Raw genomic sequence first — 27,858 nt, forward strand, 5'->3', positions numbered from 1 at the left:
TGAAGAGTGGTTAAGCATGTGTGCAATCCTGCCGGCCAGCCTGCCTCCCTCCCTGCCCCTCTCCATTCTTTATGCTTCTCTCTCACACTCTTTTTCTTTCTTTTTTAATTCTAGTGTAGCTGACAGTGTCACATTAATTTCAGGTGCACAATATAGTAATTTGACAATTCCATACATTCTCAATGTCCACCAAGAGAAGGTGTGCTTTTTTATCAGTCCCTGAGGAGCCCCTGAAGGATCTTTGGCATTTTTTTTTAAGGGTTATTTTTTTTTAAGATAATCTCTGATTTTGTGCTATCTTTGTCATTTTTTTTAAAGATTTTATTTATTTATTTGACAGACAGAGATCACAAGTAGGCAGAGAGGCAGGCAGAGAGAGATGAGGAAGCAGACACCCTGCTGAGCAGAGAATGAGATGCAGGGCTTGATCCCAGGACCCTGGGATCATGACTTGAGGGAAAGGCAGAGGCTTTAACCCACTAAGCCACCCAGGCGCCCCAATCTTTGTCATTTTTTAAGTATCACTCTGACAATGGTGAGGAAGATGGGTTAGAGGAAGATCAGATGAGTCAGGAATCTAAAAAGAAGTTACTACAGAAATCCAGACAGGAAGGGATGAACATATAGACCATAGCAGGGGGGATTATACAAGCAATACCTGCCTATATCCTAGAATCTGGCTCAGTTTTACCAAATTTGAGGGTTTTGAGAAGAGAGAATAAAGAGGGAAAGCAGTGCCACATTCAACTCTAATATGAGGTGCTAGTGTTCCCACTGCTAATTAGCTTGGTGGCCTTGGGCAAATCCCTCTGATCCTCATTTTTCTTATCTAACAAATGGCAACCATGACTACCTCACAGAGTTGTTGTATAGGTATATAATGATATAATGGATGTGAAAACACTAAAAAATATTAAACATAGTGTTTCATTTCCTACTGCTGCTATATCAAACTACCACAGTCTTAGTGGCTTAATGCAATACAATCTTTTTCAGTCACATTTTTAGACATCAGAAGTCTGAAGTGGGTCTTACTGGGCCGAAATAAAGGTATTGCCAGGCCTCCATTCCCCATGGAGCCTCTTGAGAAGAATCGATTTCCATGTCTTTTCCAATCTGCATGTGTTGGCTCTTGGTCCCTTTCTCCATCTTTAATGCCAGGATCTTCCAATTTTTCGACACTGACTCTCCTGCCTCCCGCTTTCCCTTACCCTTGTGAGTATGCGGCCCATGGGGATATCCAGGCTAATCTCCTCATACCAAGTTCAGCAACCTTAATTCTCCACCCCATCTCATCATGTAACATAAAATATTCACAAATTCCAAGGGTTAGGATGTGGACATCTTTACCAGAGACAATCATTTGGCCTAACATACATACAAAAGATTCTAAGTTAATATTTACTTGGCAGTCAATTTTTTTTTCAGTTTCATAACTAATATGTCCAAGAGTTGTTACATCAAAAACTAATGATGTAGTATGGTGAATAATATAACATAATAAAAAAGTTATTTTATGGTTAAAAAAAATAAGAAATTGAAGAGAAATTTTTCTAACTCACTAGAATAAATACCTGAAAGTATTTTTAGGCATCAAGGCATTAAATACCTCAAAGGCAAACACTCCTGACCCCAAGGCAAGTACAAAGGTGAAAGAGGAAGCATGCCACACCAGGGCCCATAAGTAGAGGACAAGTCAAGTCAAGACTGCTTCCCAGGACACCTTAGAGCAAGCCTAGTGCAGACATCTGTAAGCCATCTGGTTTCAAGACATGTATCTTCTCTCCCTGTCCAATGTGTCTTTGTGGATTATACCTTCTAGTCCCACACTAATGACTATCCTAAAAATATGATGTAGATATAACACTAAGATAACAATTCCTAAAGATCTGTTACTGAATAAAAATAGCATATATTATAGCACAAAACAGCACAAAAATAAATAGAATTTATCCAAATCTGAAAAATCACAAATCATACATATGTTTTCCACAAACTTAATGTTTCCCCCGAACTTAATCATTTCAACCAAGCTACAATTAGAGAATATTTCAAAAACAATTTTCACAGTGTTTCATTTCAACCTCTTATCTCCTGAATATATACAACCCTGACATAACTGGCATTCACAAGAATAACCTCAAGATTTTGAAAGATGCCAACTTCTCATTGATTATTAAAGAAAAACAAAGCTATAGCTGAATAAATTTACTACTAAATGTATTGAGAACACATAAAAGATATATTTTTTATTTAAAACCTGGCTATAGATCAACTAAAAACACATGAAATCCCTCCATCAGACTATCAAAGTATTCATACCACAACTTTTCCTATCACATTGCACAAACATAACTTTCCTTTAACAAAATCAATAGCAGGGCTCGAGTTTCTAAGCAATATAAATTAAACACTTCCAATTGTGGAAATAAGGTTTTTCCAAAGAGCAATTTTTTCTAAACCTTGGCATTTTGTATTAATCAATCAAAAATAGTATCAATAAAAAATGCAATAGAAGCTAGCCTATATTTCACATCAGAATATACTCTTTTTTGAAACTAAATAAAGAAAGACAAAAAAGCATTTATAAGGAGCAATCAGTCATTTTTTTCTAATAAAGAACTTTTATGAACATATCTGGAAGACGATGATGACAGTAATAATGACAAAAGCTGAAATGATTTAATCTAAGAAGCTTCTACTGGCAAGAAAAAGAAAAAACAAGAGAGAATGTTATTAAAACTTATTTATGAGTCATCATCCTAATTGTAAACACAGTGAGCAATTTTAGGATTCTACTTTCTCTACCTGTAGCAATTATATTTCCAAAAAAGACCAAAGCCATTCATTCACTTATTCCCCCACTCCTGACCCAACTATCTAACAACAGCTTGCACCCCGACAAATGGTACAGAAAATATACTGCATGTCCCATACATGTCCCCTGGCTTCTTGTGAGTATTCTAATCCTTAAGTGAAAGACTAGACTGGAAAAAATGCATGCATCATGTGTTAACTGATAAAGAATATAAATGCCAGTATCTGGAAAGTTCTAAGTCAATATAAAACCTGTTTAAAGTAGTTTTAAGATAAAGCAAAAATATGCAAAAAAATTAAGAAATATTAAATATGACATTTATTAATGGTGAAGAAACAGATTGGATACCTCAGATACTACTATGAAAAATCTGATATTTAATTCCTGACTGACCATATCAGGTAGAAAAAAAATTTCAGTTTGCCAGACAGAAAAGTCACCTTTCATGAATGCCAAAAGCTTAATTGTTAAGTTTTCTACATGTTAACAGAGAACAGATGCATGTGCAATAAGTAAGGCTATTAGTTCAAATTTTGTTAGAGTTTTAATAATTCAGGAAAAGCCTCCATTGGACAAAATTCAGATAATGGCACTGAGGACAAACACCAGCCCATGATGTATCAAAAGAAACAAGATCGAACAACTTTTTGCCTATAGTGAAGTACAGCTGGTAAGTCAGTTAGACCTTTTAGTCTCCTCTGTGATATTTTAAGTAGTCAGTTAGAAGGATTAAAATGTGAATGCATTTGGAATTTCCCAAAGAAGGGGTTGGAGCCTAAGAAAGATAGGAAGTAATACCAAAAAAAAAATTAAATTAAATTAAATTAAATTAAAAAATCCCTTATGTCTCAAGAGCCAAACAAAAAAGCAACTGTCAGGTTACCTCAATGTCACTTGTTAAAAAAGAATCCCTGAGTCAACCTTACTAAGCCACGTTAAATAAGGAAGGAAACCAAACCAAAACAAAACATAATAAAGCCATATGTTATGGGTTCCTCAGCCAATTTACTCATTTAGAGGGTCCGTGGGGTATTATGCCACTTACACTGGAAATTCTAAAAGAAGAGAGAAATATTCTTTGACCTCCAGGCATCTGCTAGTCAATGCCAGAAAAAGAACAAATTCAGTACAGTACAGGTAATCCATCATAAGGAATTTAACACCCACTGAAGTTATAGATTGGGAAACCATTAAATGCTAGTGGTTTTTGGAAAAATATTGAGACTTTTTGATCAATGGGACATAAACATAGGCAGGGGAAAACAAAAGAAGATAAGAAATCAAGGATAATAATAAAAAGCAGGACAATAACAAGGCAAAGCAGAGAAGTACAAGCTGGAAGCACAGGTAGCTGTGTAGAGACCAGTGCGTGCTATAACGATCAGAGTCCAGAAGAGGGGACATGACAATGCGTGAGAGCCCAGATGGCTCCAAAAAGGAAGTTTAACTGGAGGCTCTGAACCAGGAGTCTAAGGCATATCAATTAACATTATCCAAAGAGAATGTTCACCAAAACCACTGACATATTATTTCATAAACAGATTTAGTACTTACCCGATTTATATGGTTGCTCCTTAAAATAACTTGTAGTAGGGTTTTCTCAAATTCTTCCAACTTCTTGGAGCATTTTTTAAGAATATGATTAGATAAGTTACTATCACTGATCAGTCCAGCTAAAGTATTAACAGCTTCTTCCCAAAAGCTTGAAGAAGGAAATCTGGGGTTACGGTAAAAAGTGATCAGACCATCCAACAACTGAAAAACAGAGTCAGATACTGTGGAAAAGTCATTTTCAAAGTGGCTTAAGTCTGTTTTCAGACTCCTTGATTCTGTCAAGTTCTTCAGTTCGAGTAGATGTTGCAAGAAATGCATGTGGGAAGACAGAGGATTTTCCACAGTGGCACAATGTCTTTTCACAATGGGCAGAGGTAGAAAGGACGTGGGGCTGCAGCTCTCCACAAAATGCTGGGCCATCTCTGAAGGTTCACTTCTCTGCTCATTGGTTAACTCACACCCAGAATCTTCCAGCAGACTTAATGTATTTTCAGAACTTCCAGGATCCTGAGCCTGCAGCTGGGAAGATGGGTCTCCTGAAACAAAGGAAGAGAAGTGTTATCTTCCTGTAGCTAACATTTTTTCATATAAAAACTAGACAGGGGCACCTGGGTGGCTCAGTTGAATAAGCATCCAACTCTTGATTTCAGCTCAGGTCATGATCTCAGGATTATGAGATCAAGCCCTGTGTTGGGAGCCACACTGAGCCTGCAGCCTTCTTAGGATTCTTTCCATCTCCCTTTGCCCCTCCCACCCTGCTCATGCTTATTCTCCCTATCTCTCAAAAAATAAAAAATAAAAATAGAAAACCAAAACAACTAGATAGATTTTTCTAACTTAAAATACTAAATGAAGCATGCAAAAACATACTAAACACTTAAAAACGAGTAGTATAAAAAATCAAAAAGAAATTGCTTAAGCTGACTATCTCTGGTAGAAAGCAGAGGTGACTCCCCCATGTATTTTCAGGTCACTTATCTCTCATTCAGCTCTGTGTCAAGCTTGAAAGATAGAGAGGAAACCACAAGATATCTTATATCTTTGTATATTGATACTCCTCAGGGTCACACTTTGATCTTCTGTTCTGAGGAGTATCAGTATTTGAGGGCTGAGTAGAGGGGTGAAAAATGATTAAGGAGACAGAGAAGAAACAATTAAAGAGGTACAAAAGGAATAAAAATGACTGTATTATGAAAGTCAAGGAAAAAGTTTCAAGGAGACTTACACACAATAGAGAAATCCATAAAATAAAAAGCTGAGAAAAATACATTGACATTACTCATTAGAAAATCACCAGTGATTGTATCCACAGAAGCTTTGCTCAGTCAGGGTTTGGCCAGGGGGTGGAGAGGGGGGAGACAGAGGCCAGAGATCAATGGGGGTGAATGGGCAGAAAGTCAAAAAGGCCTGGCTGAGGCTTCTGAGGAGTTGGATCAGGAGAGTATAAAATGAGAGAGTAACTGCAGGCAAATGTGGCATGTCAAATTGGGAGAAATTTGAGCAATTATAGACTAGGAAGAAAAAAATAACACAGAAGCAAAAGTTGGAGAAATGAGAAAAAATGTAAAAAGCTCTGGAGAAGGCAGGGGAAGACTGGGACGAGGACCCCAGTGGATGGGTTGTGCTTAGTGATGCAGAATAATTTGCTTCCTTTAAGGCTGAAGGAAAGAGAATGAGAATGTATGGGATGTCAAAAAAAGAAAAAGAGAAAAAAAGAAAAAAATATACCCTTAGCATATAGGAAGTTAAAAGAGATCTCACCTTATAGTCATTTTTTAAAGTTAGAGATGGGGGGGTACTAGTTGATCAAAGCACGGGAAGAATGAAGAAAGGAACATCTTACATTTGTAAATCTAATTTATTGCTCTTTTGTTGCTCTATACAAATAGAAGGCAATGATGAGGCAAAATGAGAAGATCAGACTTTAATTTAGAGTTCATTCAATTAAGAAGTATCTGCCATAACCACTAGAAATGGGCAATTATGTGCTTGCTAATTATCACAACAGTATCTGTACTCCATGTTAAGGGGATAACACAGTAAGTTCAAAAACGTGGTGGTAACCCAAACAGTGAACTATCCGCAAAGCTTTTAACCATATGGCCATTTCTACACTAAACAAGGCACACACAGCCTGCTCATTTTAAGCCAACAATTTCTTTTTCTTATGAGCAAGAATAAATGTTTGAAATGACTTCTCACTCTTCACAAAAGGAAAGGGTGGGGGATTATGTTAATTATTTAGGTAGATTATGTTTTTCTTTCATGGAATTCAAAATGGTTCTTCACTAAGAAAGTGAACACAAGTCTCAATATTTCATGAACCACCTCAACTTCCCATCAAGGTAAGCTGAACTTCATGGGTGATGATTTCAGGAAGACCTAAAATGAATTCTACAAACAACTGAACTGGGAAGCAAAAAGCTGTTTTCTTGTTTCTGCTTTTCACCGCTCACTGATGTACCTTCTGGCAAGTCACAACCACTCCATCTCATCTCCTTCATGTGCTGATTGGTACCTATTTGCAGGGAATAGTTCTACCCATGCATGTGCTCTGGGCATAGGAATACACAAACTAACCATCATTCTTTCTGGATGCTTCATTTCTGCACCCGCAGAAAAGAATGATGAGGGCATATGTTGGAGACGCCAATGTGGGAAACCACACACAGAGAGGAATGTCCTTTCAGTGCCCTAAAGGAGTGCATAAATTCTACCAGCGAGAACCACAGTGAGCTTTTATGCAACATGGCTTCAGCATTAAAAGCACTTTGTCAAAATGAATAGAACGATCTTATATTCACATTTCACTTTACAAAGCAGTTTCATCAAATAATTCAATTGTTGTTCCCAACAACCCTTGACCATGCGTTATTATTATTCTTAATTTACTGATAAGGAAGTGCAGGCTCCCCTTGATTAAGAGGTCTAAGAAAAGCCACAGAGAGAAAAGCAAAACCAATTACTCAGTTCCAAGTCCAATCATCTTCTAACCATAGCAAAGAGGCCTGTGTGTTCCTCTGCCAGGTTCTGTACATACCCCTCTGCCTCTTTAAATGAGTCTTACAGAACTCATTCTACTGAGAGTCTACTCATTTGCCTGAAAGACTTTTCTCAAAATAATCCTCGAAGCTTGACTAATAAAGCATTGTACCCAAAGGAGAGAAGAGAAAAGGAAGCCATGCTACTGAAACTTTCTGTAACTCCTGTTTTTCCAGGAGGGATGAAGGTGAAGCAGAAGTCAAATGACACTTCTCTCTTAATTTGTTTATAGGCTAAAGGGATTGAGGACTGTAATTTCTCTCTAAATCATTTGATAGGATCTAACCAACACATTTGTCCTTAGATGTAAAGAGACAGTGAAGTAAATACACACACGTCCTGATCAAGCAGAGTCCAGCACATTTTAAGTGCTCAGAGATAATAGCTATTGTTATTAAATGATAAAAGATACCAAGAATCTAAATTATGCTAAAGTATGACATCACATATAAAAGTGCATAGAATAAGATACCAGTTAGGACTACATAACCTGTCCAAACTATTCTACAGTCCCTCTCATACTCTGGATCTTATAGACTTTCAGTTCCATTTTACTAAGCCCTTGTCTCTTTCATCTTCTTTAAGTTGTTAAATTCCATCTCCATCCCACTTCCATTTAAGAGTGGATCTCAAGCATGCTCAACAAAATAGAGCTGTGCCCACCTACTACACATCCTACCCTAGAAAGGCCCACCCCTGAATCAAATGTATTTTCTGCTGCCTCCACCCCCAGATTTTCATATCCACATCAAATCTTTTTTTTTTTAAAGATATAATTTATTTTCTTGACAGAGATCACAAATAGGCAGAGAGGCAGGCAGAGAGAGAGGGAGGAGGAAGCAGTCTCCCTGCTTAGCAGAGAGCCCAATGGGGGGGCTCGATCCCAGGACCCTGGAATCATGACCTGAGCCAAAGGCAGAGACTTTAACCCACTGAGCCACCCAGGCGCCCCACATCCACATCAAATCTTAATGCCTTTTGTCATCTATTTCTACAGTCTTTACATTACTTATGTAAGTAGACCTAGAGAACCAACTGTCTAAAAGGCATCTTTTTCTGTATACCTGGAAAATCCCATGAACTTTCTGTTTATAAAGTGTACAAATCATCTTCATTCACTGCACACATAAACATACAATTCTTGTTTGTACTGCATACCACCAACTTCAGCCCATATCAAGACTATTCTCAAGTCACCCGGTCCAGGGGAGGGATCGCCTTGGCAACTTGCTTCACCTTCCACATACAGCAAAACGCCATGTTATGCTGATTCCACCTTCCAGAGCTGCATTAGTCAGGACTCTCCAGAGAAATGGAACCACTAGGATTTATAGACGAGAGAGTGGGTGAAAAGAGTTTTACCCTAAGGCAATGGCTCATGTAATTAGGAGGCTAAGAAATCCCAAGATCTACAGTCAGCCAGCTGGAGACCTAGGAGAGCAATGGTGTTACATAGTTCCAGTGCAACTACAAAGGCCTACAAAGGAAAGCTGACAGTGTTAGTTCCAGTCTGAAAGCCAGCAGGCTTGAGCCCCAAGAAGAGCCAATGTTTCAGGTCGAGTTCAAAGGCAGGAAAAGACCAATGCCCCGGCTCAAAGGCAGTCAGGAAAAAGGAATTCACTCTTCACTCTTACTCAGCCTTTTTGTTCTCTTGAGTTCAACTGATTGGATGAAGTCCATCCACACTAGGGTAGGTGGTCTGCTTTACTCGGTCTACTCAAATGTTAATCTTGTCCAAAACACTGTTACAGACATATCTATAGTAATGCTTGACCAAATATCTGGGCATTAGGTGACACAGTCAAGTTGATACATAAAATCAACCATCATTTCACATATGAACCTGTCCTTCCCTAGTCCCCTACCCCTGCTCTAGTTCACACCATCATCATCTCTTACACTGATGACTATAGTACCCTTGCCCAACTGATCTACCTGCCTTTGGTTCTGTCCTCTTCTAGGCCACATTCTGAACTGACCCTGCTGAAATACTAGTTTGATCACAGGATTACAATCCTTAAAACCTTCCAATGGCTTCCTTTACTGGCTGAGAGTCCTCCAAGATCTTCAGCTTGGCCCACAGAGTCTTTCACTGTGTGGCCCTTGCTTATTTCTCCAGCCATGCCTCCATCCTCACTCTTACTTATATATAAGTAATATTAACCCCTTACAGTGTACCAAAACACACCATGCTGATTCATACAACTATGGATTTCCACAAGTTGTTCCCACAATGTGGTGTGTTCTTACGCTATAACCCAGAGATGGACTGATGCCTCAAACCCTGATTCAAATCCTCTCTGAAACCTTCCCTGCTCTGCCCCAGAGCAGAGGAAACCATGCCCCATCTGGGCTATCATGTACCTTATACATACGTCTATTACTGCTCTCATCAACGTGGTCTGAGTGTATGAGTGACTCTCTCTTGAAAGGGGGAGATTCTTGAGGACAGACACAGAGTTTACTAATCTGGGAATTTCTGTTTTCTGATGTGCACCTCCTACATAGTTGGTGGTGTGAATACTTGTTGAATATACCTATTAACAAAGACTGAAATCAAATTGCATTTCTTCAAATGCACCGAAATGTCATCATGGGCATATATACTGGTCACTACCAACTATGATTTGTTAGTAGTAATGGTCACTCACATGTACTGATGAATTGAGCTATTTAAAAGTAGTGTTTTCGCCACCTGGTGGTCAAACAGAAATTGCTATTTTCAAGTACACACAGTTCTGAAATGACAGTGTTTCACTTTAAAACAATTATTTGTCTTCTGTCTCTGAAAGGATATGTTTTGGCACATTGCAAAGCATACTTGAGAAATGCTGACAAAGAAAAGCTTACAGTTTTGTTTAACTCCACTCTAGTAACTGGCATCCTAATTCTAGTTTTGAATACACCAAGAGAGAAAGCAATGTCAAATGCATGAAATCATAAGCTAATGGAATGATTCATCTTAACAGAATTGTCTTCACTGCATTAGGTTCACAAAACAAAATAGTGCATTTGGTGTCAGGGTGCTCCAGGACCACTTGATGGTGCAATTCCTCCCATGCTCAGTGGTCAGACCCTGAATTTCCTGCTTGTCCCCATCTCTCTCATCTCTGAGTTTGCCAATTTAAACCTTCCTCATTGTTGTTTTTGTCTATCTCTTCCTGTTCCAACTTCCCGGATGTGCCCAGCTTTCCTGTGGCCTCAACGAACTCTGTTAGGTAGATGATTCTCCAAGTTCCATGTCCCATCCTATCTCCTCTCCCAAGCTCAAGTCCCAGCTTTTGGCATTTTAAACCACACAAGTCCAAAAGAAACAGCATCCTTCACTTGCACTTGGCCCAATTCCCCAATAACACTGCTATCATTCTCTGTTTCCAACATCTGAAACCTAAGGGCCAACTCTGACTTCTTCCTTAATACCCACATATACTCCATTGACAAATAATGTTGATCCTACCTCACCGTTCTGTTCCTTAGATTCACTAAGGTTGTTCCCATTTAGGGCCATTCCCTCTGCCTGGGATGCTCCCTTCACCCTCAACCCCAATTTTCTCAAGGCTGGCTCCTCATTATCACTCAAATGTCTATTAAAATATCACTTCTTCAAAGAGACCTTATGTGACTAAGACCTCAGTCTAAAGAAGCCACCAGATCGTTCTCAGTCACGACTCCCTATTTTCATTCTCTAAATCTCACTTGTCACTACCTGATTATTTTCTGCCAGTATGATCTGTCCCACCCCCAAAATATATACTCCGTGATAGTCTTGGACTGCTGGTTTACCATCATAGCCCAGAGCCTGGAATATTGAGTGGGAGAGCTCAAGAGAAATTAAATCAATCAATAGAAACCTTTCTTATATCATATGTTTTTTCCCATGTCAAAATAATTACACATAAGATATGGGCAATGACCGGGCTGTTCCTGTCTCTAGCTCCTCCCTTTTCCAAACAGCCCTAAACACGATGCCTAGTTACTGCGCCCAAATAATCTAAACCTCAGATTACCTAAAGGAACCACTTTCAGAAAGCATACTGTTTGACACACGCATAGCACTAGTTTTCCTTCTATTTCCTTCTATTTTCTTGCTGGAAAATCTCCAAAGGCTCCTTGCTGCCTACAGAATAAAGCATGTTTTCCACTGGCTGTCACACCTCTTCCTAATAGTCTCCAACCTAGTTTTTCATCTTATTTTCCAGAATACCTCCTCATGCTCTGTATGCCACAGTCAAATTAGATCATTTGCCACCAGATTCTTGTGCCTGTGCTTTACACTGTTCCCTCTTGCCTGAAATACCCCTACTATCCATAGCTTTCTAAATCCTACCCATCCTGTAAACTCAGCACCAATCTTCAAAAAGAATTTTAAAGTCCTATTCTCTAAAACAAAATAATCACTCTCTCCTCTAAACATCAGTATCTTCCTCTAGACCATAGATTCATAGTCTCTGGTATAATTAGTGATGTGATCTTGCTCCCAAAAGATTGTGTGATTCAATGGACAGGGCATAGACCCATCTCTCTTTACATTCTTCACATTGTTTGTACTGAACAGCTATTGAATAAAAAGGGGCTGAATAAATGAACAACAGAATTTCTCTAACGGGAAAGAGTTTTAGGACAAAATTAGAAGTTGGTAAGAAAAAGCAATTTCTCAGTCATCTGGGGGCAAAGATATCCAGTATAGATAAAAAGCATAGAGCTGATTTCATTTCCTAACAAACAGGAAATACCATGTTGAGAGATAGTGAGCACATATATTACAGCCCTACAGAATAACAACAAACCCATGAACATAGAAGCCTCCATCAAGTGAACCAATGAATCCACCTGCATAACTACATCAGTGTGTGGATGTTATGAACACTACGCAGAATTGGTAAAAATGATATAATCATGGACATCAGCAACACACCACATTCACTGGCCTCCCAATGCTGTGAATGGCCTATGACACAGCTCTCCACAATCTAGCCCCAGTTAGTCTTCCTGCTGAGATCCTACACATCTCTAATCTCTCCTTGACCAAATATCTTTCCAAGAGAGTTTACCCGAATTTGTTTTCCACCGAGCCCTCGATGCCACTGTTTTGACTTCAGCTCTTGACCAGTGTTCCAACAGCTTACATCTGTATCGTTAAGATGCTACCTTCAAGCCACATTTGTCCTCCAAGCCCACCCTCCTGGACAACTGAGGTTGGCATTCATTTCCACTGATGTGTCCACTTCACTCTCTTTATCAAAAATCAGAAGCAATGAGATCTTTTACCCAGTGCAGTTTTTCCCAACCTATATCACCATAAGGGGAACATATTAAAATTAAGTATTCATAGGTACAATTAATCAGTATTTCCAGGAAAGGGCTCCAGGAACTTTTTTTTTTTTTTTAAATAAACATCTCAGGTTAAATCTCAAAAGCACTACTTTGCACTACTCCCAAACTTATGCACTCAGCCTGCTTCGTGGATTTCTTGCTGGGCTACAGGTCTACTTACAAGACTATACAGTGGTGGTTTTCAACCTTACCTACACATTTAAGTGCCTTTGGAACATTTCAAAATTCCAGTGCCAGACCACATTCCATGCTAAGTACCATGCCAGAATCTTAGGGGTAGAACCCAAATGTCAGTATTTTTTAGAGATCCCTAGGTGATTCTAGTGCAAGAACCACTATCTTAGATTAATTTATAGTTACTCTGCTTTCTTTGGATAGCACAAAAATGGATTGTGGTCCACTCATGCCATTCCCAATCCCATCTTCAAATATCCCAGAAATATCTATTTCCTCTTTATCTGTTCATGTTGAATTCACATTTAATCTTTCAGAGTTCAGCTGCAATTCTTCTCCGGGTCATCTTTGCCACTCTATTTTCTATTTTACCATAGTAGAGCCTTATATATTCTAGCTGTCTCTTGCCACCTTATCTAAGCCAGCATCATGTCCCGAAAGGACCATAGCCTTGGGCTCCTACTCAGCAGTCTGCTTCTCCTCCCACTTACATTCTTCAGACAGCAACCACAGCAAAAAGTTCAAAGCTCCCGCTTCATGCTCACCAAACGATTTCCACTGTGCTGCCAGTCCTACCCACTGGAACAAGCCCTGCATCGCCTGCACTCCTGGCCTCTCTCGGGTCTCATCTCACTCCCTCTGCTCTGTGTCCGCTCACTGAGCATGCAAGCTAGTTCCTGCCTCAGGGGCCACTTGGATGACCCTGTTCAAACACCTCCCTTTCACTGAGGTCAGTCTGACCACCCAGTCTGTTAATAGCTCTGCCCCATCCAGTCATTCCATCACTTCAACCTTGTTTATTTTTTTCACAGCTTTTAACTCTCTCAGAATTTTTCCCAATTAATAGTTTACTTGTTATTTGTCTGTCTCCTCCATGTGAATATTGATTCTAGTTCTTCTTCTTCTTTTTTTTTCCCACCACAGCCTCCAGAAATCAGTTTTTATTGAAGAAATGAATCAACTAATGAATGAATGAATATGAATAAATATAACCCCAGATGAAACTATATACATCATATGTAGTGTCCCCCTATGTGTCCATCTCAGGAGATCTTGCCTCTCCAACCAAATAATAAACTCAAAAGATACAGCAAGAAAACTTCTTCTTTCCAACCTTGGAAGTCGAGCACAGTACTAAGCAAATATCATACATGTAAATACTTACCTGTTAATTATTTGGGCTATTTTAGAAGATCCTCAATATTGTATTGAAAAAGATAAGTTGGTTTTTTAAACTGACTTTCAGCTACCTGTAATTTTCCAACCCATGAACATCCACACCTAATTATAATGTTTACTATATCACACCTGAACAAGCATAAGAAGTCTCTCATTTTAATTCACCTTCCAAATTTTTCACGTTTCAATTCCATTCTCTAAATTACACCCATCTTATAAAGTACCATGCAACTTGAAAACCTATGTTTGCAGGCGTGGCCCGTGCATGACCACTGACCTGCCTGATATGGATTCAAGCACATTTTTCTCTAATTGATGTGCATTTGTTCAGATCAAGCAGAGAGAGATCTCAACCAGATAACTGCTACAGGGATGGTCTAAGCCTCAGCTGCATCTCTGGAAATAAGTCCTCCCTCTGACTTGAACATTTTTTTAAAGCCTGCCTTGTATAAGCTTATGGTTATGGGTTCTGGTTTCAAAATTTTATTATTATATTGAAACCAGTCCATGAAAACTAGGCTTTGTTAAAAAGCTGTCAAATAGTGGGACACTTGGGTGGCTCAGTCAGTTGAGTCTGACTCTTGGTTTTGGCTCAGGTTATGATCTTATGGGTCTTGAGACTGAGCCCAGTGTTGAGCTCTGTGCTCAGGAGGGAGTCCACCCTTGGATTTTCTCTCTCTGCCGCTCCCCACCCCAGTGCATGCATATGCTCTCTCAAGTAAATAAAACTTAAAAAACAAAAACAAAAACAAAAAACCCCCAACTATCAAATAGTTACTATTTACAACTAAAACCAATATTTCTTCTAAAACTTCACTGACAATCACAGACGCTAAGGAGATCGCTTTCTATGAAACAAGAAAACACAAAATTAAGACAATCACTGTTATTTTCCTAGTATCATCGAAATTACCATTTTATTTATACCCATGCAGGGCAATACCACCTTCCAATAGCACCTTCTTATTTAGTTCAGAATCATTAACACTTCATTCTGTTCCCAGGTAAATGCTAAACATATATCTTCAAATAACTTAGGCTTCCCAAAGTCTTAGGATACACAAAACATTCATGTAATCCCTTTTAATCTTCAATTTTGGTGACAAAAGATAATGTTTCTTCCAAATGTTGAATATTATAATACAAGCCGTAATACACACCCATCATCCTTTCAAAGGATGTCTTTCAAAGCCTTGATGTCTACCTCCCCAGGGAGCTAACAATCCCCATCAAGTCTGTAGATCCAGGTGAGGAGACCCTGCTCCATGACCCTCACTGACCCTTGAAGGGATCAGAAATTACCACTCCTTTTCATACAGAGATATCACTCCAAGAGGAATCTGATAATGGATCTTGCAGGTACCAAAAAGAAATTATAAAATGTTGGCTCATGAAATTTGGTTCCCAAATTGCAAAATACTTTTTGACCTCATAATCAGCCATTTCTGCTAAATGAATTTTGTAAAAGCATTACAAGAAAAGCATCAAGAAGGCTCAGAGATAAAAAGATTATTTCATTGTAGAATCACATAAATGACCCTTTTCTTTAAATCTTACAAAACCTGAGAATACTGATAACCTTAGACTGACAGTCCAGAAATAGAGAAAGACTATAATTGACCAATTTTGAGTCTAGGACTCAGGTGTCTTTCATTTCACAATGGAATACAACATTTGATAGATGACATAATAGCTCATCATATGCTTTATGTATATTAACTAATTACAGGCTTGCTATGAAGATCAAGAATCATTCACATGTGATATTCTGGAAACATAGGCATTTCCACAGCTGACCTCCTTTTCTGAAGTAGAGTCTGTCTGCCAGTAAAGCCGCAAATGACAACGTTGTAAGAACATATGGATGTGGTCAACAGTCTATACTTAATACCACAGAGTGTGTTCTCTAACATAAGGATACAAAGTAAAAATATTCTTAATTCTGAAAAAGAGGCACATTAAGAGACAGCTTGGTAGTCAATTATTATACTTTCAATTACAATTAAAATACAGTCTTGTGAGTAGTAAAAAGGAGAGCTCAAAGTCAATTTTTTGCAGACATCTTATTGCTAACCAAGCAGAACTCATTTCCACTGATTTTTACTATTGTGATAATCCTGAAAATTTAGTCCATTCTCAGGGGTTCTGGTTTTCATAACTTTGTGAGGCCAAGGTTATAAAGCAGTACAGCATAGCTTTAGGATTATGGTTCATTCATCCATCACTCATTGTAAAAATCAGTGGCCTAGGAAATTAAATAAACTTGACCAAAAGAACAACATAATCTCCCCATTAAAAATGAAATTAAGACATGTTTTTCAGGGAGAAAGTAAAACAAACTTAATATATCCTGCCTTGTCAGAATAGATGATTTCACAAAACAGATACTTTCAGCACTACAATGTAAAGGCATTGCAATAAGGGCTGGGAGGACCCAGATGGTAAGTAAGAACATATGGATATGGCCGAAAGTCATATACCTAGTTGGCAGGCCTCCTACCTAAAGAACTAAGAAAAAGGCAGGCCAACAACTAACTCTACTACACAGAAAAAGGCATTAGTATTAAGGAGAGATATCGAGGTACAGGTGATCTGGTGAGGAACACAGAGGAGTTAGTTCAAACTGGCGACAAGCCAGAAAGATTTCGTACAGTACAAGTGTCGATGGGATTATAGGTGCATGAACAAGGGTACAGAAGCAGGGGCCCAGCAATAGCTCAGGAAAGTACAGCTAGAGCAGAGGGAAAGCAGAGGTGTAGGAGAGTAGGGGACAAGGCTGACAAAAGATTTGGGGTTTGCCATGGGAAAGAATTTGAATGTAACCTGCACCAAGACAACGGAAAACTATCACTGCTTAAAACACGATCTTAACCATATCTTAAGAAAAACTGGAGAGGCAAAACAACAACAACACAACAACAACAAAGGTGACAGATAACCTAACCCAGAGAAAGCTCTTGAAACAGTCAAGGAGTGATGATGTTTTCCTCACGAGAAATTGTAGGGTCCATGTGGAAGGAGAGCACTGAAAATTACATGATGGAGAAATCAAAACAGGACAGAAGTCAGATGAGAACTTTTTGTTACAATACAGAGAATGAAAATCAAGTTCTATTAATTTATCTCTCAAAATAATTAAATAGGATAGCAGCTGAATTCATACAAAATTTTCTAAGCAGTTTACTCCTACAAGAAATCAGACTGCCAGGCCTGAGAATCTTCCACTTCTGCTACTGGACTGGAACTGAGAATGAGTTTACTACTGGGAGGAAAAACTCTTGCACACCCTTAAACCTCTTTTCTTTTCTTTCCCACTGGTATAATCTGCTAAGCCAGACAGATCCAGGTCTTTGCAAGACAGAAACAGAATTAAACAACAAAATCCTCATGTCCAAAAAAAAAAAAAAAAAAAATTGGGTTTTTCTGTTGCTAAGCAATCAATGACAATTGCCATCTGACTGTCAAGTCCAAGAAGGAAGAAAACTGGTATTTATTTTTTGTCCATGTGTCAGGAAGCTCAGTGCCAAACATTCCCCATTAACCTCGATTGCTTGTCATTGTTCTTATCATCATCATCTTCATTTACCTCTGCCTTAAAGAACTTAGCCAATGTTGGTAGAGTTGAGATTCAACCAAGATTCATCTAACTCCAACCTTTTGCTCCTCCCAATGAGCAATCTACCTCCTGAATCTGTCTTTAGCAACCTTTCCCATCATCAATAACACCTACTCTCCCTTTGTTGGATCTTTCTTCCCTCATGTATGAATGCGCATTCTTAAATTAATCATTGAGCACCTCCTATGTGTTTGACCTTGATGAGGATCAGTCATTGGTGCATTGAATTGTTTTATATTAAGCAGGGGGCTCTGGGCATTGCCCTTCCCTCATATAAAGGTGTGTCAGCATGAAAAGTGTTCAACATCACTCAGCATCAGGGAAATACAAATCAAAACGACAGTGAGATACCATCTCACACCAGTCAGAATGGCTAAAATTAACAAGTCGGTAAATGACAGGTGTTGGTGAGGATGCAGAGAAAGGGGCATTTCTGTTGGCAGAAATGCAAGCTGGAGTAGCCACTCTGCAAAACAGTAAGGAATTTCCTCAAAAAGTTAAAAATAGAACTACCCAATGACCCAGCAATTGCATTACTGGGTATTTTCCCCAAAGATACAAATGTAGTGATCTGAAGGGGTACGTGCACCTGAATGTTTATAGCAGCAATGTCCACAACAGTCAAACTATGGAAAGGGCCTAGATGTCCATCAACAGATGAATGGATAAAGAAGATGTGGTGTGTATATACAAAGGAATATTATGCAGCCATTAAAAATGAAATCTTGACATTTGCAACAACGTGGATGGAACTAGAGGGTATTATGCTAAGCGAAATGTCAATCAGAAAAAGACAATTATCATATGATGTCATATGATATGATTCCTCCTTATGAGGAATTTGAGAAACAAGACAGGAAAGGGAGAGAAAAATTAAACAAGATGAAACCAGAGAGGGAGACGAACCATAAGAGACTCTTTTTTTTCCCTAAAGATTTTATTTTTTATTTATCAGAGAGAGAACACAAACAGGCAGAGCTGCAGGCAGAGGCAGAGAGAGAAGCAGGCTCCTCACTGAGCAAGGAGCCCCACGCGGGACTCAGTCCCAGGACCCTAGGATCACAATCTGAGCCAAAGGCAGCAGCCTAACCCACTGAACCACCCAGGCACCCCATAAGAGACTCTTAATCTCACAAAACAAACTTAGAGTTGCTGGAGGAAAGGGCATGGGAGGGATGGGGTGGTTGGGTGATGGACATTAGGAAAGGTATGTGCTATGGTGAGTGCTGTGAATTTTGTAAAACTGATGAATCAGAGACCTGTACCCCTAAAAAAAAAAAAACACTATATGTTAATAAAAAATAAATAAAAATAAAGGCATATCAGAATGGATGTTACCATCACATCATTTCTATTTACTTCCAAGATGCTTCTGGTAAACCAGTAATTCCATGATATTCATGCCATAAAAACTTGAGTGTCTGCTACTTTCCAATAAATGTAGAATATTTTAAGTAGTTGGATAAAGTATTTACTACAGAACTATCTAGAAAATATTTTCTTAATTATTTAAGTAATTTTAATAGCTGAGAATTCTTGATAAAGTTGTTAACAGTATTAAAATCAGAATCATAAATTCCGACCACATTGCCACAAGGTTTATGGTATAACTATGTGCCCTCTTAACTAAATATTTACTTACAAATCATACAGTAGAAAAAACCCGCATTGACAGATATAGGTTTCTCAGGAATATCTCAAAGTATTGCCAATAAGATTTCATAGCCAACTTATATGGAAAGTCACCTATTACACATGATTTGATAGAAGGAATGATACTTGTCCTTTTCTCTAGAGGCTTTTTGACTCATCATTGGCTGCTCAGTATTACTACTAACTCAAGGACCCTGAACACTACAGAAATTATGGCAATCACATAAAGAGATTCGTTTTAAAGTGTATAACTGCTCAATAAGCTACCTACTATACATAATCAATAATATTGAAGGAAGCACAGAAATACAACTATCCCCTAATTTTTAAATGCATATGCCTTATGATATTGCTTTCACAGGATAAAATAAGCTATCCATTACTATTTAACCTTACAGAAGAAAAAAAAAAGTAGATTGGCATAAATGCCAGTCTTCGTTTTATAGCTCCTCACTATTCACACAGAAGAGCTTAAGATCCCCCACCAAGCACCCAACTCCAAACCTATCCATGCCACTCACACACGCAAACGTGTACAAAGACAACTGAATGGTCTTTCTCCCAGCTGCCTACAGACCTGCCATCCCCTCTCCCCAGTTGCCTCCATGTTCTCAAATCACATTAAAGGACATTAGTCAGATGTTCCCTGCTAAGAGCCAACACCAATGTCTTCTACTTTTTCTAATAAAGAACTGCAGCACACTACAGAGAAAACCCTAGTAAAATAAGGAAATTAGAACTAGGAGGGGATCAACAAAAGAAACTGATAATAAGAGAATTTGAGTTAAATACAGAATATGAATGCTTGCCTTAAACCAGTGGTTTTCAATCTTGGCCATACTTTAGAATAACCTAGAGATTGTCAAAGAATACAGATGCTTCAGTCCAACCCCCAGAGATTCTGATATAAATAGACTGGGGGGCAACCTGAGCATCAGGATTTTTTAAGAGCTCCCCCTCCCCAGGTGATTCTAATGCACGGGCAGGGTTCAGGGCCACAGCCTGGAACTCTAGCCTTAGAGCTACCAACAAAAAGGAGGAAAAGCCTTTCAGAAAGACACTTTAAAAACAAAAATAAAATTTTCGTGGCACCTGGGTGTCTCAGTGGGTTAAAGCCTCTGCTTTCAGCTCAGGTCATGGTCCCAGGGTCCTGGGATCGAGCCCTGCATCGGGCTCTCTGCTCAGCAGGGAGCCTGCTTCCCTCTCTCTCTGCCTGCATCTCTGCCTACTTGTGATCTCTGTCTGTCAAATAAATAAAATCTTAAAAAAAAAACCCTAAAATTAATAAATAATAAAATTTTAAATTTAAAGTTGAAAATCTGATTAATTGTGTACTCTTCTATTTCACACCGACCTATAGGTACCAAAGGCCTAGATTCATATGGCATTTGCTATTAAAATGGTAAGTGAGCAGGTAAGTTTGTTATCACTCTGCTCACCATCACAAATGCCTGTGCACAGACAAGGCACTTCTTTAAAGAAAAATTTCAGAGAACTGGAAAAGTACAGCTCACTGAGGCATACAGTTCTCCAAGCCCAGCTCCCGCTGTACTGCTTGCCCCACCAGACATCAGAGAGCTGCAGAGCCACACAAAGCAGCCCACCAGCATGGACTTGGCCTACTTTGGACTGACTCCTGCTTGGAAATTACAGATATGATGAGATGCCTTGCGGTTCACAGGATAAAAAGTAATCAGATGAGGATAAACACTTCATAAAATACACGGGTGGAAATAACTTCGGAGTCATTAAAGGCACAATTTTGATTAGCAAAACCAGGTATTAAAATATGAGAATTACCATCTATTTTGTATGACCTGGGTTGAAGAATAAGGTCATTTTTTTTTCAAAAATATTACTTTTGAAATAATGGGAGGGAGGATAAATTCTACATATTCTGCTCTATCGATGAATTAGAATAATTCAAATACAATTAAAAAGTACATAGAAAGACCAGAAGTATTGTTCAAATTTTTTATCAATTACTTCTTCACCACGTGGTTATTTGTCAAACGGATATAAATGGTGACATTTTGTATGTCTTACATTGGATTTTACATAGAAAAGTCTGCTTTACCTCATGAAAATTATTTCTGCTACAAATATTTATAAGCCCCATCAGAAGTGATAATTCAAATATCAAGCCCAGAAACATCTTTGAAAAACTACTGTGTGAGAGATCTTGCTGAATCAAGCACCAAGGGAGGGCACAAAAGTAATGTAGACTTTGTTCTTCATGTGACTTATTAATTAAAAGAGTAATGAGGAATTTTTATAGCTAGGCTTGTGCAAGCATTAAGAACCCGCTTTCTCTGGACAAAATCTTTCCCTTGTTTATTTCAAAGCATAAAACTTGGCAGACATGGTCTGAATGTATTAAAGGCACACAGGCAATATTTCTCTCTGACTCCAAGAGAAACGGGAGAGATGGACAACAAGAAAAATTATCACATGCTTATTACAGAATAATGGGTGAGGTGAAACAACTGAAAGCTGAGAACAACTCACAACCTGTGGCCTCCTCCCCGCACACATACCCTACAGCTGAGCACTCTCTAATGCACTTCCTCACATTCACTCTAAGAGGTCCTTACAAGCAACTTAAATTGTAAAATTCACGTAAATGATGTTTCCAAAACTGGAGACTTTGCGTGAAAAGACCACCATTCCCCTGCGGTATAAGAAGAGAAATGCTGCCCCTCCTTGAAAGGAGTGCTACTACACAAATCATACAGGAGGCAAGGGGATCCCCAAGCAGGGCCCCTCCCCTACAGATACTCACTCCCCAGCACTGCACCTTGCTGCTGGTTTTCTGCTGCTTTCACAGAGACATTTGCTTTGTCTTCACATTCAATTTAGGAATTCTGTGCTGAAGTTACAGCTATTTAGTTCTCAGTAGGGCCCAGAACATAATGCAAGTATGTGTGTTCCAGGAGCATGATACAAAACTTTATTTATGAATAAATGTATTTTGTCTTATTGCCTGCAACATGCTAGCATTCATTTCCAGCAATGTATTTCTTTTTAGCTATGTTACATTACGTACTTTTTAAGGATTGGTAAAATAGTCTAGTTTAATCACAACTGAAGGTTTTCTACTGATTTTTAGGATACAGTATCTTGCATTTCTAATCCCCAACTTTACCCCTACAAGATGTCTTTGAAATTACTTAAAATAGATATTTAAAAGGATGTTTCCCCTGAAAAAAGGGGAGGAGCTGTCTTCCACAACTGCACATTTTCTAAGCTAGAAAACATGTATTCAGACTCCTCAATGACAGACCGTATCAGTGCTTCTTAGGAAGGGATGTGGGAAGTAAGGATGGAGGGAGGGAGAGAAGGGAAGGAGGGGAAAGAGGGAGGAGAGAAGTTCTAGAACAAAAATCTACAGTACCCACTCCTCGGATTCCTATTACATTTATATATACACTTCATTGAACAGTATGAAACATAGTTGTTAGGGTGATGTTAATGTTACTAGTGTTTGTTCATTTTTGCTCATTTCTACTATCTGCCTCAGCTCTCTCAGGCTCTAAATGAACACTTTCTCAATTCTTTGGTGACAAGGTTACATATTATCGATTGGGATTATGAAATCTTTCAGAGGCTGGCCCACAAACCCCTCTTGATTTGTCACTCAGATGGCTGGGGCAGGGGATGAACAGGTCTCTACCGACCCCTTTTCTGGAGAAGTCTTACTATGTTCCCTGAATATATGTTTCACTTTTATTTGTTTAAACCAGTGGTTCTCAAACTTCAGTTTTCATCGAAATCACCTAGACAGTTTGTTAAGCCACAAGCTGCTGGGCTTTAACCCCAAGTTTCTGATTATGTAAGGAACTGGGCTCAGAGAATCTGGATTTTTAACAAGGTCCCACTGATGCTGACGCAGCTGGTCTGGGAACCACACTTTGAGAACCACTGGTTTAAGAAAGCTCCTTAAAGTACTAGATAGGCACTGTTCTAGGATTTTACAAGAACTTCTCCGTGTATTACCCAGTTAACTTCTGGCAAGTTAGTTAACTCTGCTTTCCTTATTTCTTTTTCTACAACCAAGGCAGGAGGTGGGGATGACTTAGACAAGAATTATAGCAGCAGGCAAAGAAATGCAAGAATGAAAATCCAAAAGCAGTTTGAAACAACAACAATAACAAAACAATAGGACAGGTTTAAGAAGAGACACTGGAAGTGGAAAAGGGAACAAAAACGAACTTTAAAGGACAGCTGTCAGGAATGGACTCAGCAAAAAACACAAATAAAGGGGCACCTACTCCTACCTTCAAAAGAGTCTCAGAAGAAGAAATGTCAGCCCCTGCTTGAGGTCCAGGGCCAGGCTAACCACTCCTGCTCTGTATTTCTTTTGGGTTTCAGGCCCCAAGCCTCTGTGATTTATTTATTTTCCTCTTCTGTTCAAAGCTTTCACTTTCCTCTTTCTGCTATTTTCTTCCTACTCGAGAATCAGTGTGCTGTCATCTTGTCTATCTTAACAACAAAAAAAACTTTCCACCTTGCCCCCTCTCCAACTACCAACCTATCTCTTCTCCTTCCCTTCACAAACTCCACCCCCAAAATAGTCCACAGTCCTTTGCTACTTAAACTGTGGTCCTCAGACCAGTCCTGTCAGCATGACCTGGGAGATTACCCGAACTGCAGGATCTCCAGCCTACTTCCATTGACCCTATTTGCCTGATTTCCTTCTTACTTTGTTAATGCAATAGATATTACTCCATTAATTTTCCCTGTCTAAACTACAGTCCACAGCTATCTAACTGGATTTTACTCACTCCACATTGAATTTATTCTTAAAAAAAAAAATTTTTTTTTCAAGATGTCTAGGACCCAAATACCAAATTCAAAATCGTCAATGGTACCTTCAGATTTCTAAAAGAATCTAAAAAAATCAAATACAGACAAACAGCAGGGCATTTAAAAATGCAGTCAAAACCTGCAAAAAATAAATATAATCTTAAGGATAAGTACCAGATTAAACTTTACTACAGGTTAAACTATTAAAAAGAAAAATTACATTGAGAAAAGAGCCTGGAGTTCAAAGAAAGGTACTTTGAATAATTTTAGCTCTTTTCCATAGGTGAGAATCCAAAATCCTTATTCACTTATTCTAGTCTGATCAAACTACTATATGAATAGATGGCTCGCTCAAAGGTAGGCGCCCTCATACTCCTCCTACTTTAGAGAGTGTCTCCTTCCCTAAGATGCTTTGGTCTTGCCTCCTGACCCTCCTCCCAGCACTGGAGAGGTTTTGTAGATCCCCAGAAATGACAGATCAGCCCAGCCACCTTGTTCCAGGTATTCACATTCACATAAACCATGTCTAAACTTACTCATTCAACAAATATCCCGAACACCCCGCCCCCGCATGCCAGGCACTGTGCTAATCCCAGAAATAGAGCAGTGATGAGAAAAAGCACACTCCTTCAAGCATGGAGTTTAGGTCTTACAGGGAAGACAGCCTGCTTAAACAATTATAACTTGGCTCACAAATGCTGTGAAAAGTACAGAATAGTATGGTTCCCCAGCAGGGTAATCTAATCTAGTCTAAGGAGGCAGTCAGCAAAGGCAGAAAGGGTATTAAAACTGTATCAGAAAAAAAAAAGAATAGTGCGCAACCAGACAAAAAAAGATTGGGAGAATATATCCTACAGAGAAAAACATCAGGTTTAAAAGCTTTGAGCTGAGAGATAACAAGTTGAATTCGAGTAAGTGAAAGACATTTCATGTGTTGCAGTGCAGAATGTGGAGGACAGAGTGAACAGGATGGGCTAGAGAAGGAAGTACGTGCCAAACGGAGGAGAAGCCGGTAGCTTATTTTAAGGGTTGTGTTTATCCTGCAGTAAATGAGAAGACTTGAGTCTGAGCTGTAGCCTAGATTTGAGAGTGGCAAGGCTGCAACCGTAAACATGGAGTCTAATTGAGATAAATCAGGCCAAGAGGGCCAAGGAAGTGACACTGGAAGGGAGGAAGTGGAAAGAATGCAGAGATGCACAGAAAGTAGAGGCACCCTAATTAGGGGACTGCCTGGATATTCAAGATACCTCTGGGGAACCCAGCTCAGGTAAAAAAGGTGCATCACACAGTGAGACTCAGAGCCCTGCACTGCGAAGAGGAGTGGCAGGGTTGACGATGTCCATCTGGAACATCACACACTGCGGGACTCTTCAGATGCCCTCACCTGAGCCCAGCCTCTGAAGTGCCTGGCCTCTTCCTGGCCCAGGACGGCACCGGCACGTGTTCGGCCCTTCCTCCTCCGTCTCACCCACCGTTCCTACCAGAACAAGCTCTTCTTTTTTTTTTTTTTTTTTTTTTTTTTTAAGATTTTATTTATTTTGACAGACAGAAATCACAGGGAGGCAGAGAGGCAGAGAGAGAGGAAAGGAAGCAGGCTCCCTGCTGAGCAGAGAGCCCGATGCGGGGCTTGATCCCCGGACCCCGGGATCATAGCCTGAGCCAAAGGCAGAGGCTTTAACCCACTGAGCCACCCAGGTGCCCCAGAACCAGCTCTTCTTACAGCTGACATATTTATATTTCTAAACAGGTGCCTTGTCACTAGCAAATCCATTTAAGATTTGGACCATTTGTAGCCTTAACTTTAAATTCTTTGCATGTCTCTATTATCAAGAGATTAATTCAATTTTTATATAATGAGTAAAGCATCTCTAATATGTAATTATCAATGTACTTTAAATTATTTTGGAGCCTTTCATTAGAACCCATATTAAATTAACGGCACATCTACTGATGTTTATGTACATTAGGCATGTATGTTTTAAATCAACTGCAATTTTAAGGAAATCTACATTATAAAAGCTTATGTCAACACTAAGAAGGGAAATGCTTATATATTCATTTTCTATGCCCTTTCAGCTCCTGTGGAACAGTGAAGGCCCCAACATACAAATGCTGAGCTCCAAAGCCGGGACTGTAGGTCAGTTATTTGTGATGTCTCCTCAGTCGGTGCTTTGGGACAGGGCAGGATGGGACAGAGGCTGAGTGGGCCTGGGCCAGAAAAGCAGCAGTCACGACACAAAGACAGGCTCCACGCTGGGTCTGGACAGGTGCAAAGGGCAACCAGGCTATCCAGCCCCTTTCTGACCTCCATCAATACTGATGTATCTACAAGCCTTTTCCTGAATCCAAACTGAGGCAGGCACGGGAGTGCTGAGGATTTGATCCTGAGTATAAAACAGTAAAGAAGACAACAGGCAAGGAGGTGGGTAAACTGAAACCTTGACAGCTGGTGTGGAGGGAAGCTCCTAAAGCCATCAGGTGAGTCAGCTGTTTCCCAGGACCTAAAACACAGAAGAGTTAAATCCAATTCTGAAAATGCATGTGCTGCTGGGCACGTCACCGCCACCCACCCCCAAGCACTCTACACATTAGCTCTGTATTCAACGGACATTTACTAAATAAACATGGAAATCAGTGAACTGTTTTGGTGTGATTTTCTCTCACTTTCTTTTCACTCTAGTCAGCTGCTCATCCAATAGCCTCACTTTCATTTATGAAGACACCGAATACGTAAAACTGTAGGGGGAAAAGCAGGCACCCAACACTTCATCTAACTACTTCCCTCTTGGGAATGCCAAATTGCTGTATAATTGCAATTCTCCAGATTCCCCTTGCCCACCCCACTTTCTCATGCGCTCTCTCACTCATACCCACACACACACTCACACACACACTCGTTTTAATCCTAAATCTGCTCACTGAAATTCTGTGCCATTATTCGCACTAACAAAGCCCTGCTCCTGTCACCATGTCCCCTTTAATCCCTAGTCAACATTTAAGAACAGCCACCGACACCTTCCAGGCCAGTCTCTAGGCTCTGAGTCTCACTCACCAACCTACACAGACAGAGATGAACTTCTTGCCAACATCATGAAGCCATCCTTAACAGGAAGCTGTTCTAGACTAAACATAGTTTTTCTCATTCATTTCTCCCCTATAGATCAAGACAACTCCTGATATAAGGAAAGAAAAAGTAGTGTTGTTCTAAATTATTTGAATAATTTAGAACAAAAAATGTTAATTTGAATGCAATTCAAATAATGTCATTTGAATAATTTAGAACAAGAATTTGTTCTAAATTTGTTATTTGTTTTTATAAATGAAAATAACAAAGAATTTGTTATTTGTTTTTATATATGCTTAATAATGTTTAGAATAATTTCTAAGTTATTTGAATAATTTAGAACAGCACTACTCTTTCTTTCTTTTCTTTTTTCTTTCCTTTCCTGAATAATTTCTTTCCTATTCCTAAAAATTTTAGAACAAGAAATGTTTTATAATGTTTATATAAACAATGTTTAATATTATTTAGAATTTCTCAATTATTTGAATAATTTAGAAGAGAACTACTTTTTCTTTCTTTTCTTTTCTTTCCTTTCCTTACTTTTCCTTTCTTTCCTTCCCCACTCTATAAATTAGGATGTGCTCAGATACATCCTATACAACAGTGAAGGCCCCAACA

General features: G+C 39.1%; 1 protein-coding gene across 1 annotated transcript in view; it reads right to left on the bottom strand.

The window, feature by feature from the left end:
* MEI4 (meiotic double-stranded break formation protein 4) overlaps positions 1-27,858 on the bottom strand; it is a 71,348-nt gene that overhangs the window by 2,682 nt on the left and 40,808 nt on the right. The window contains exon 3 of the mRNA XM_045066215.1: positions 4,373-4,908. Within this exon, the coding sequence (XP_044922150.1) occupies positions 4,373-4,908 (536 nt within the window). The remainder of the gene's footprint in view (positions 1-4,372; positions 4,909-27,858) is intronic.

This window comes from Mustela putorius, unplaced genomic scaffold (assembly GCF_011764305.1).
Source record: "Mustela putorius furo isolate JIRA1106 unplaced genomic scaffold, ASM1176430v1.1 tig00003863_pilon_pilon_pilon, whole genome shotgun sequence".
In the NCBI taxonomy this organism is placed as follows: Eukaryota; Metazoa; Chordata; class Mammalia; order Carnivora; family Mustelidae; genus Mustela; species Mustela putorius.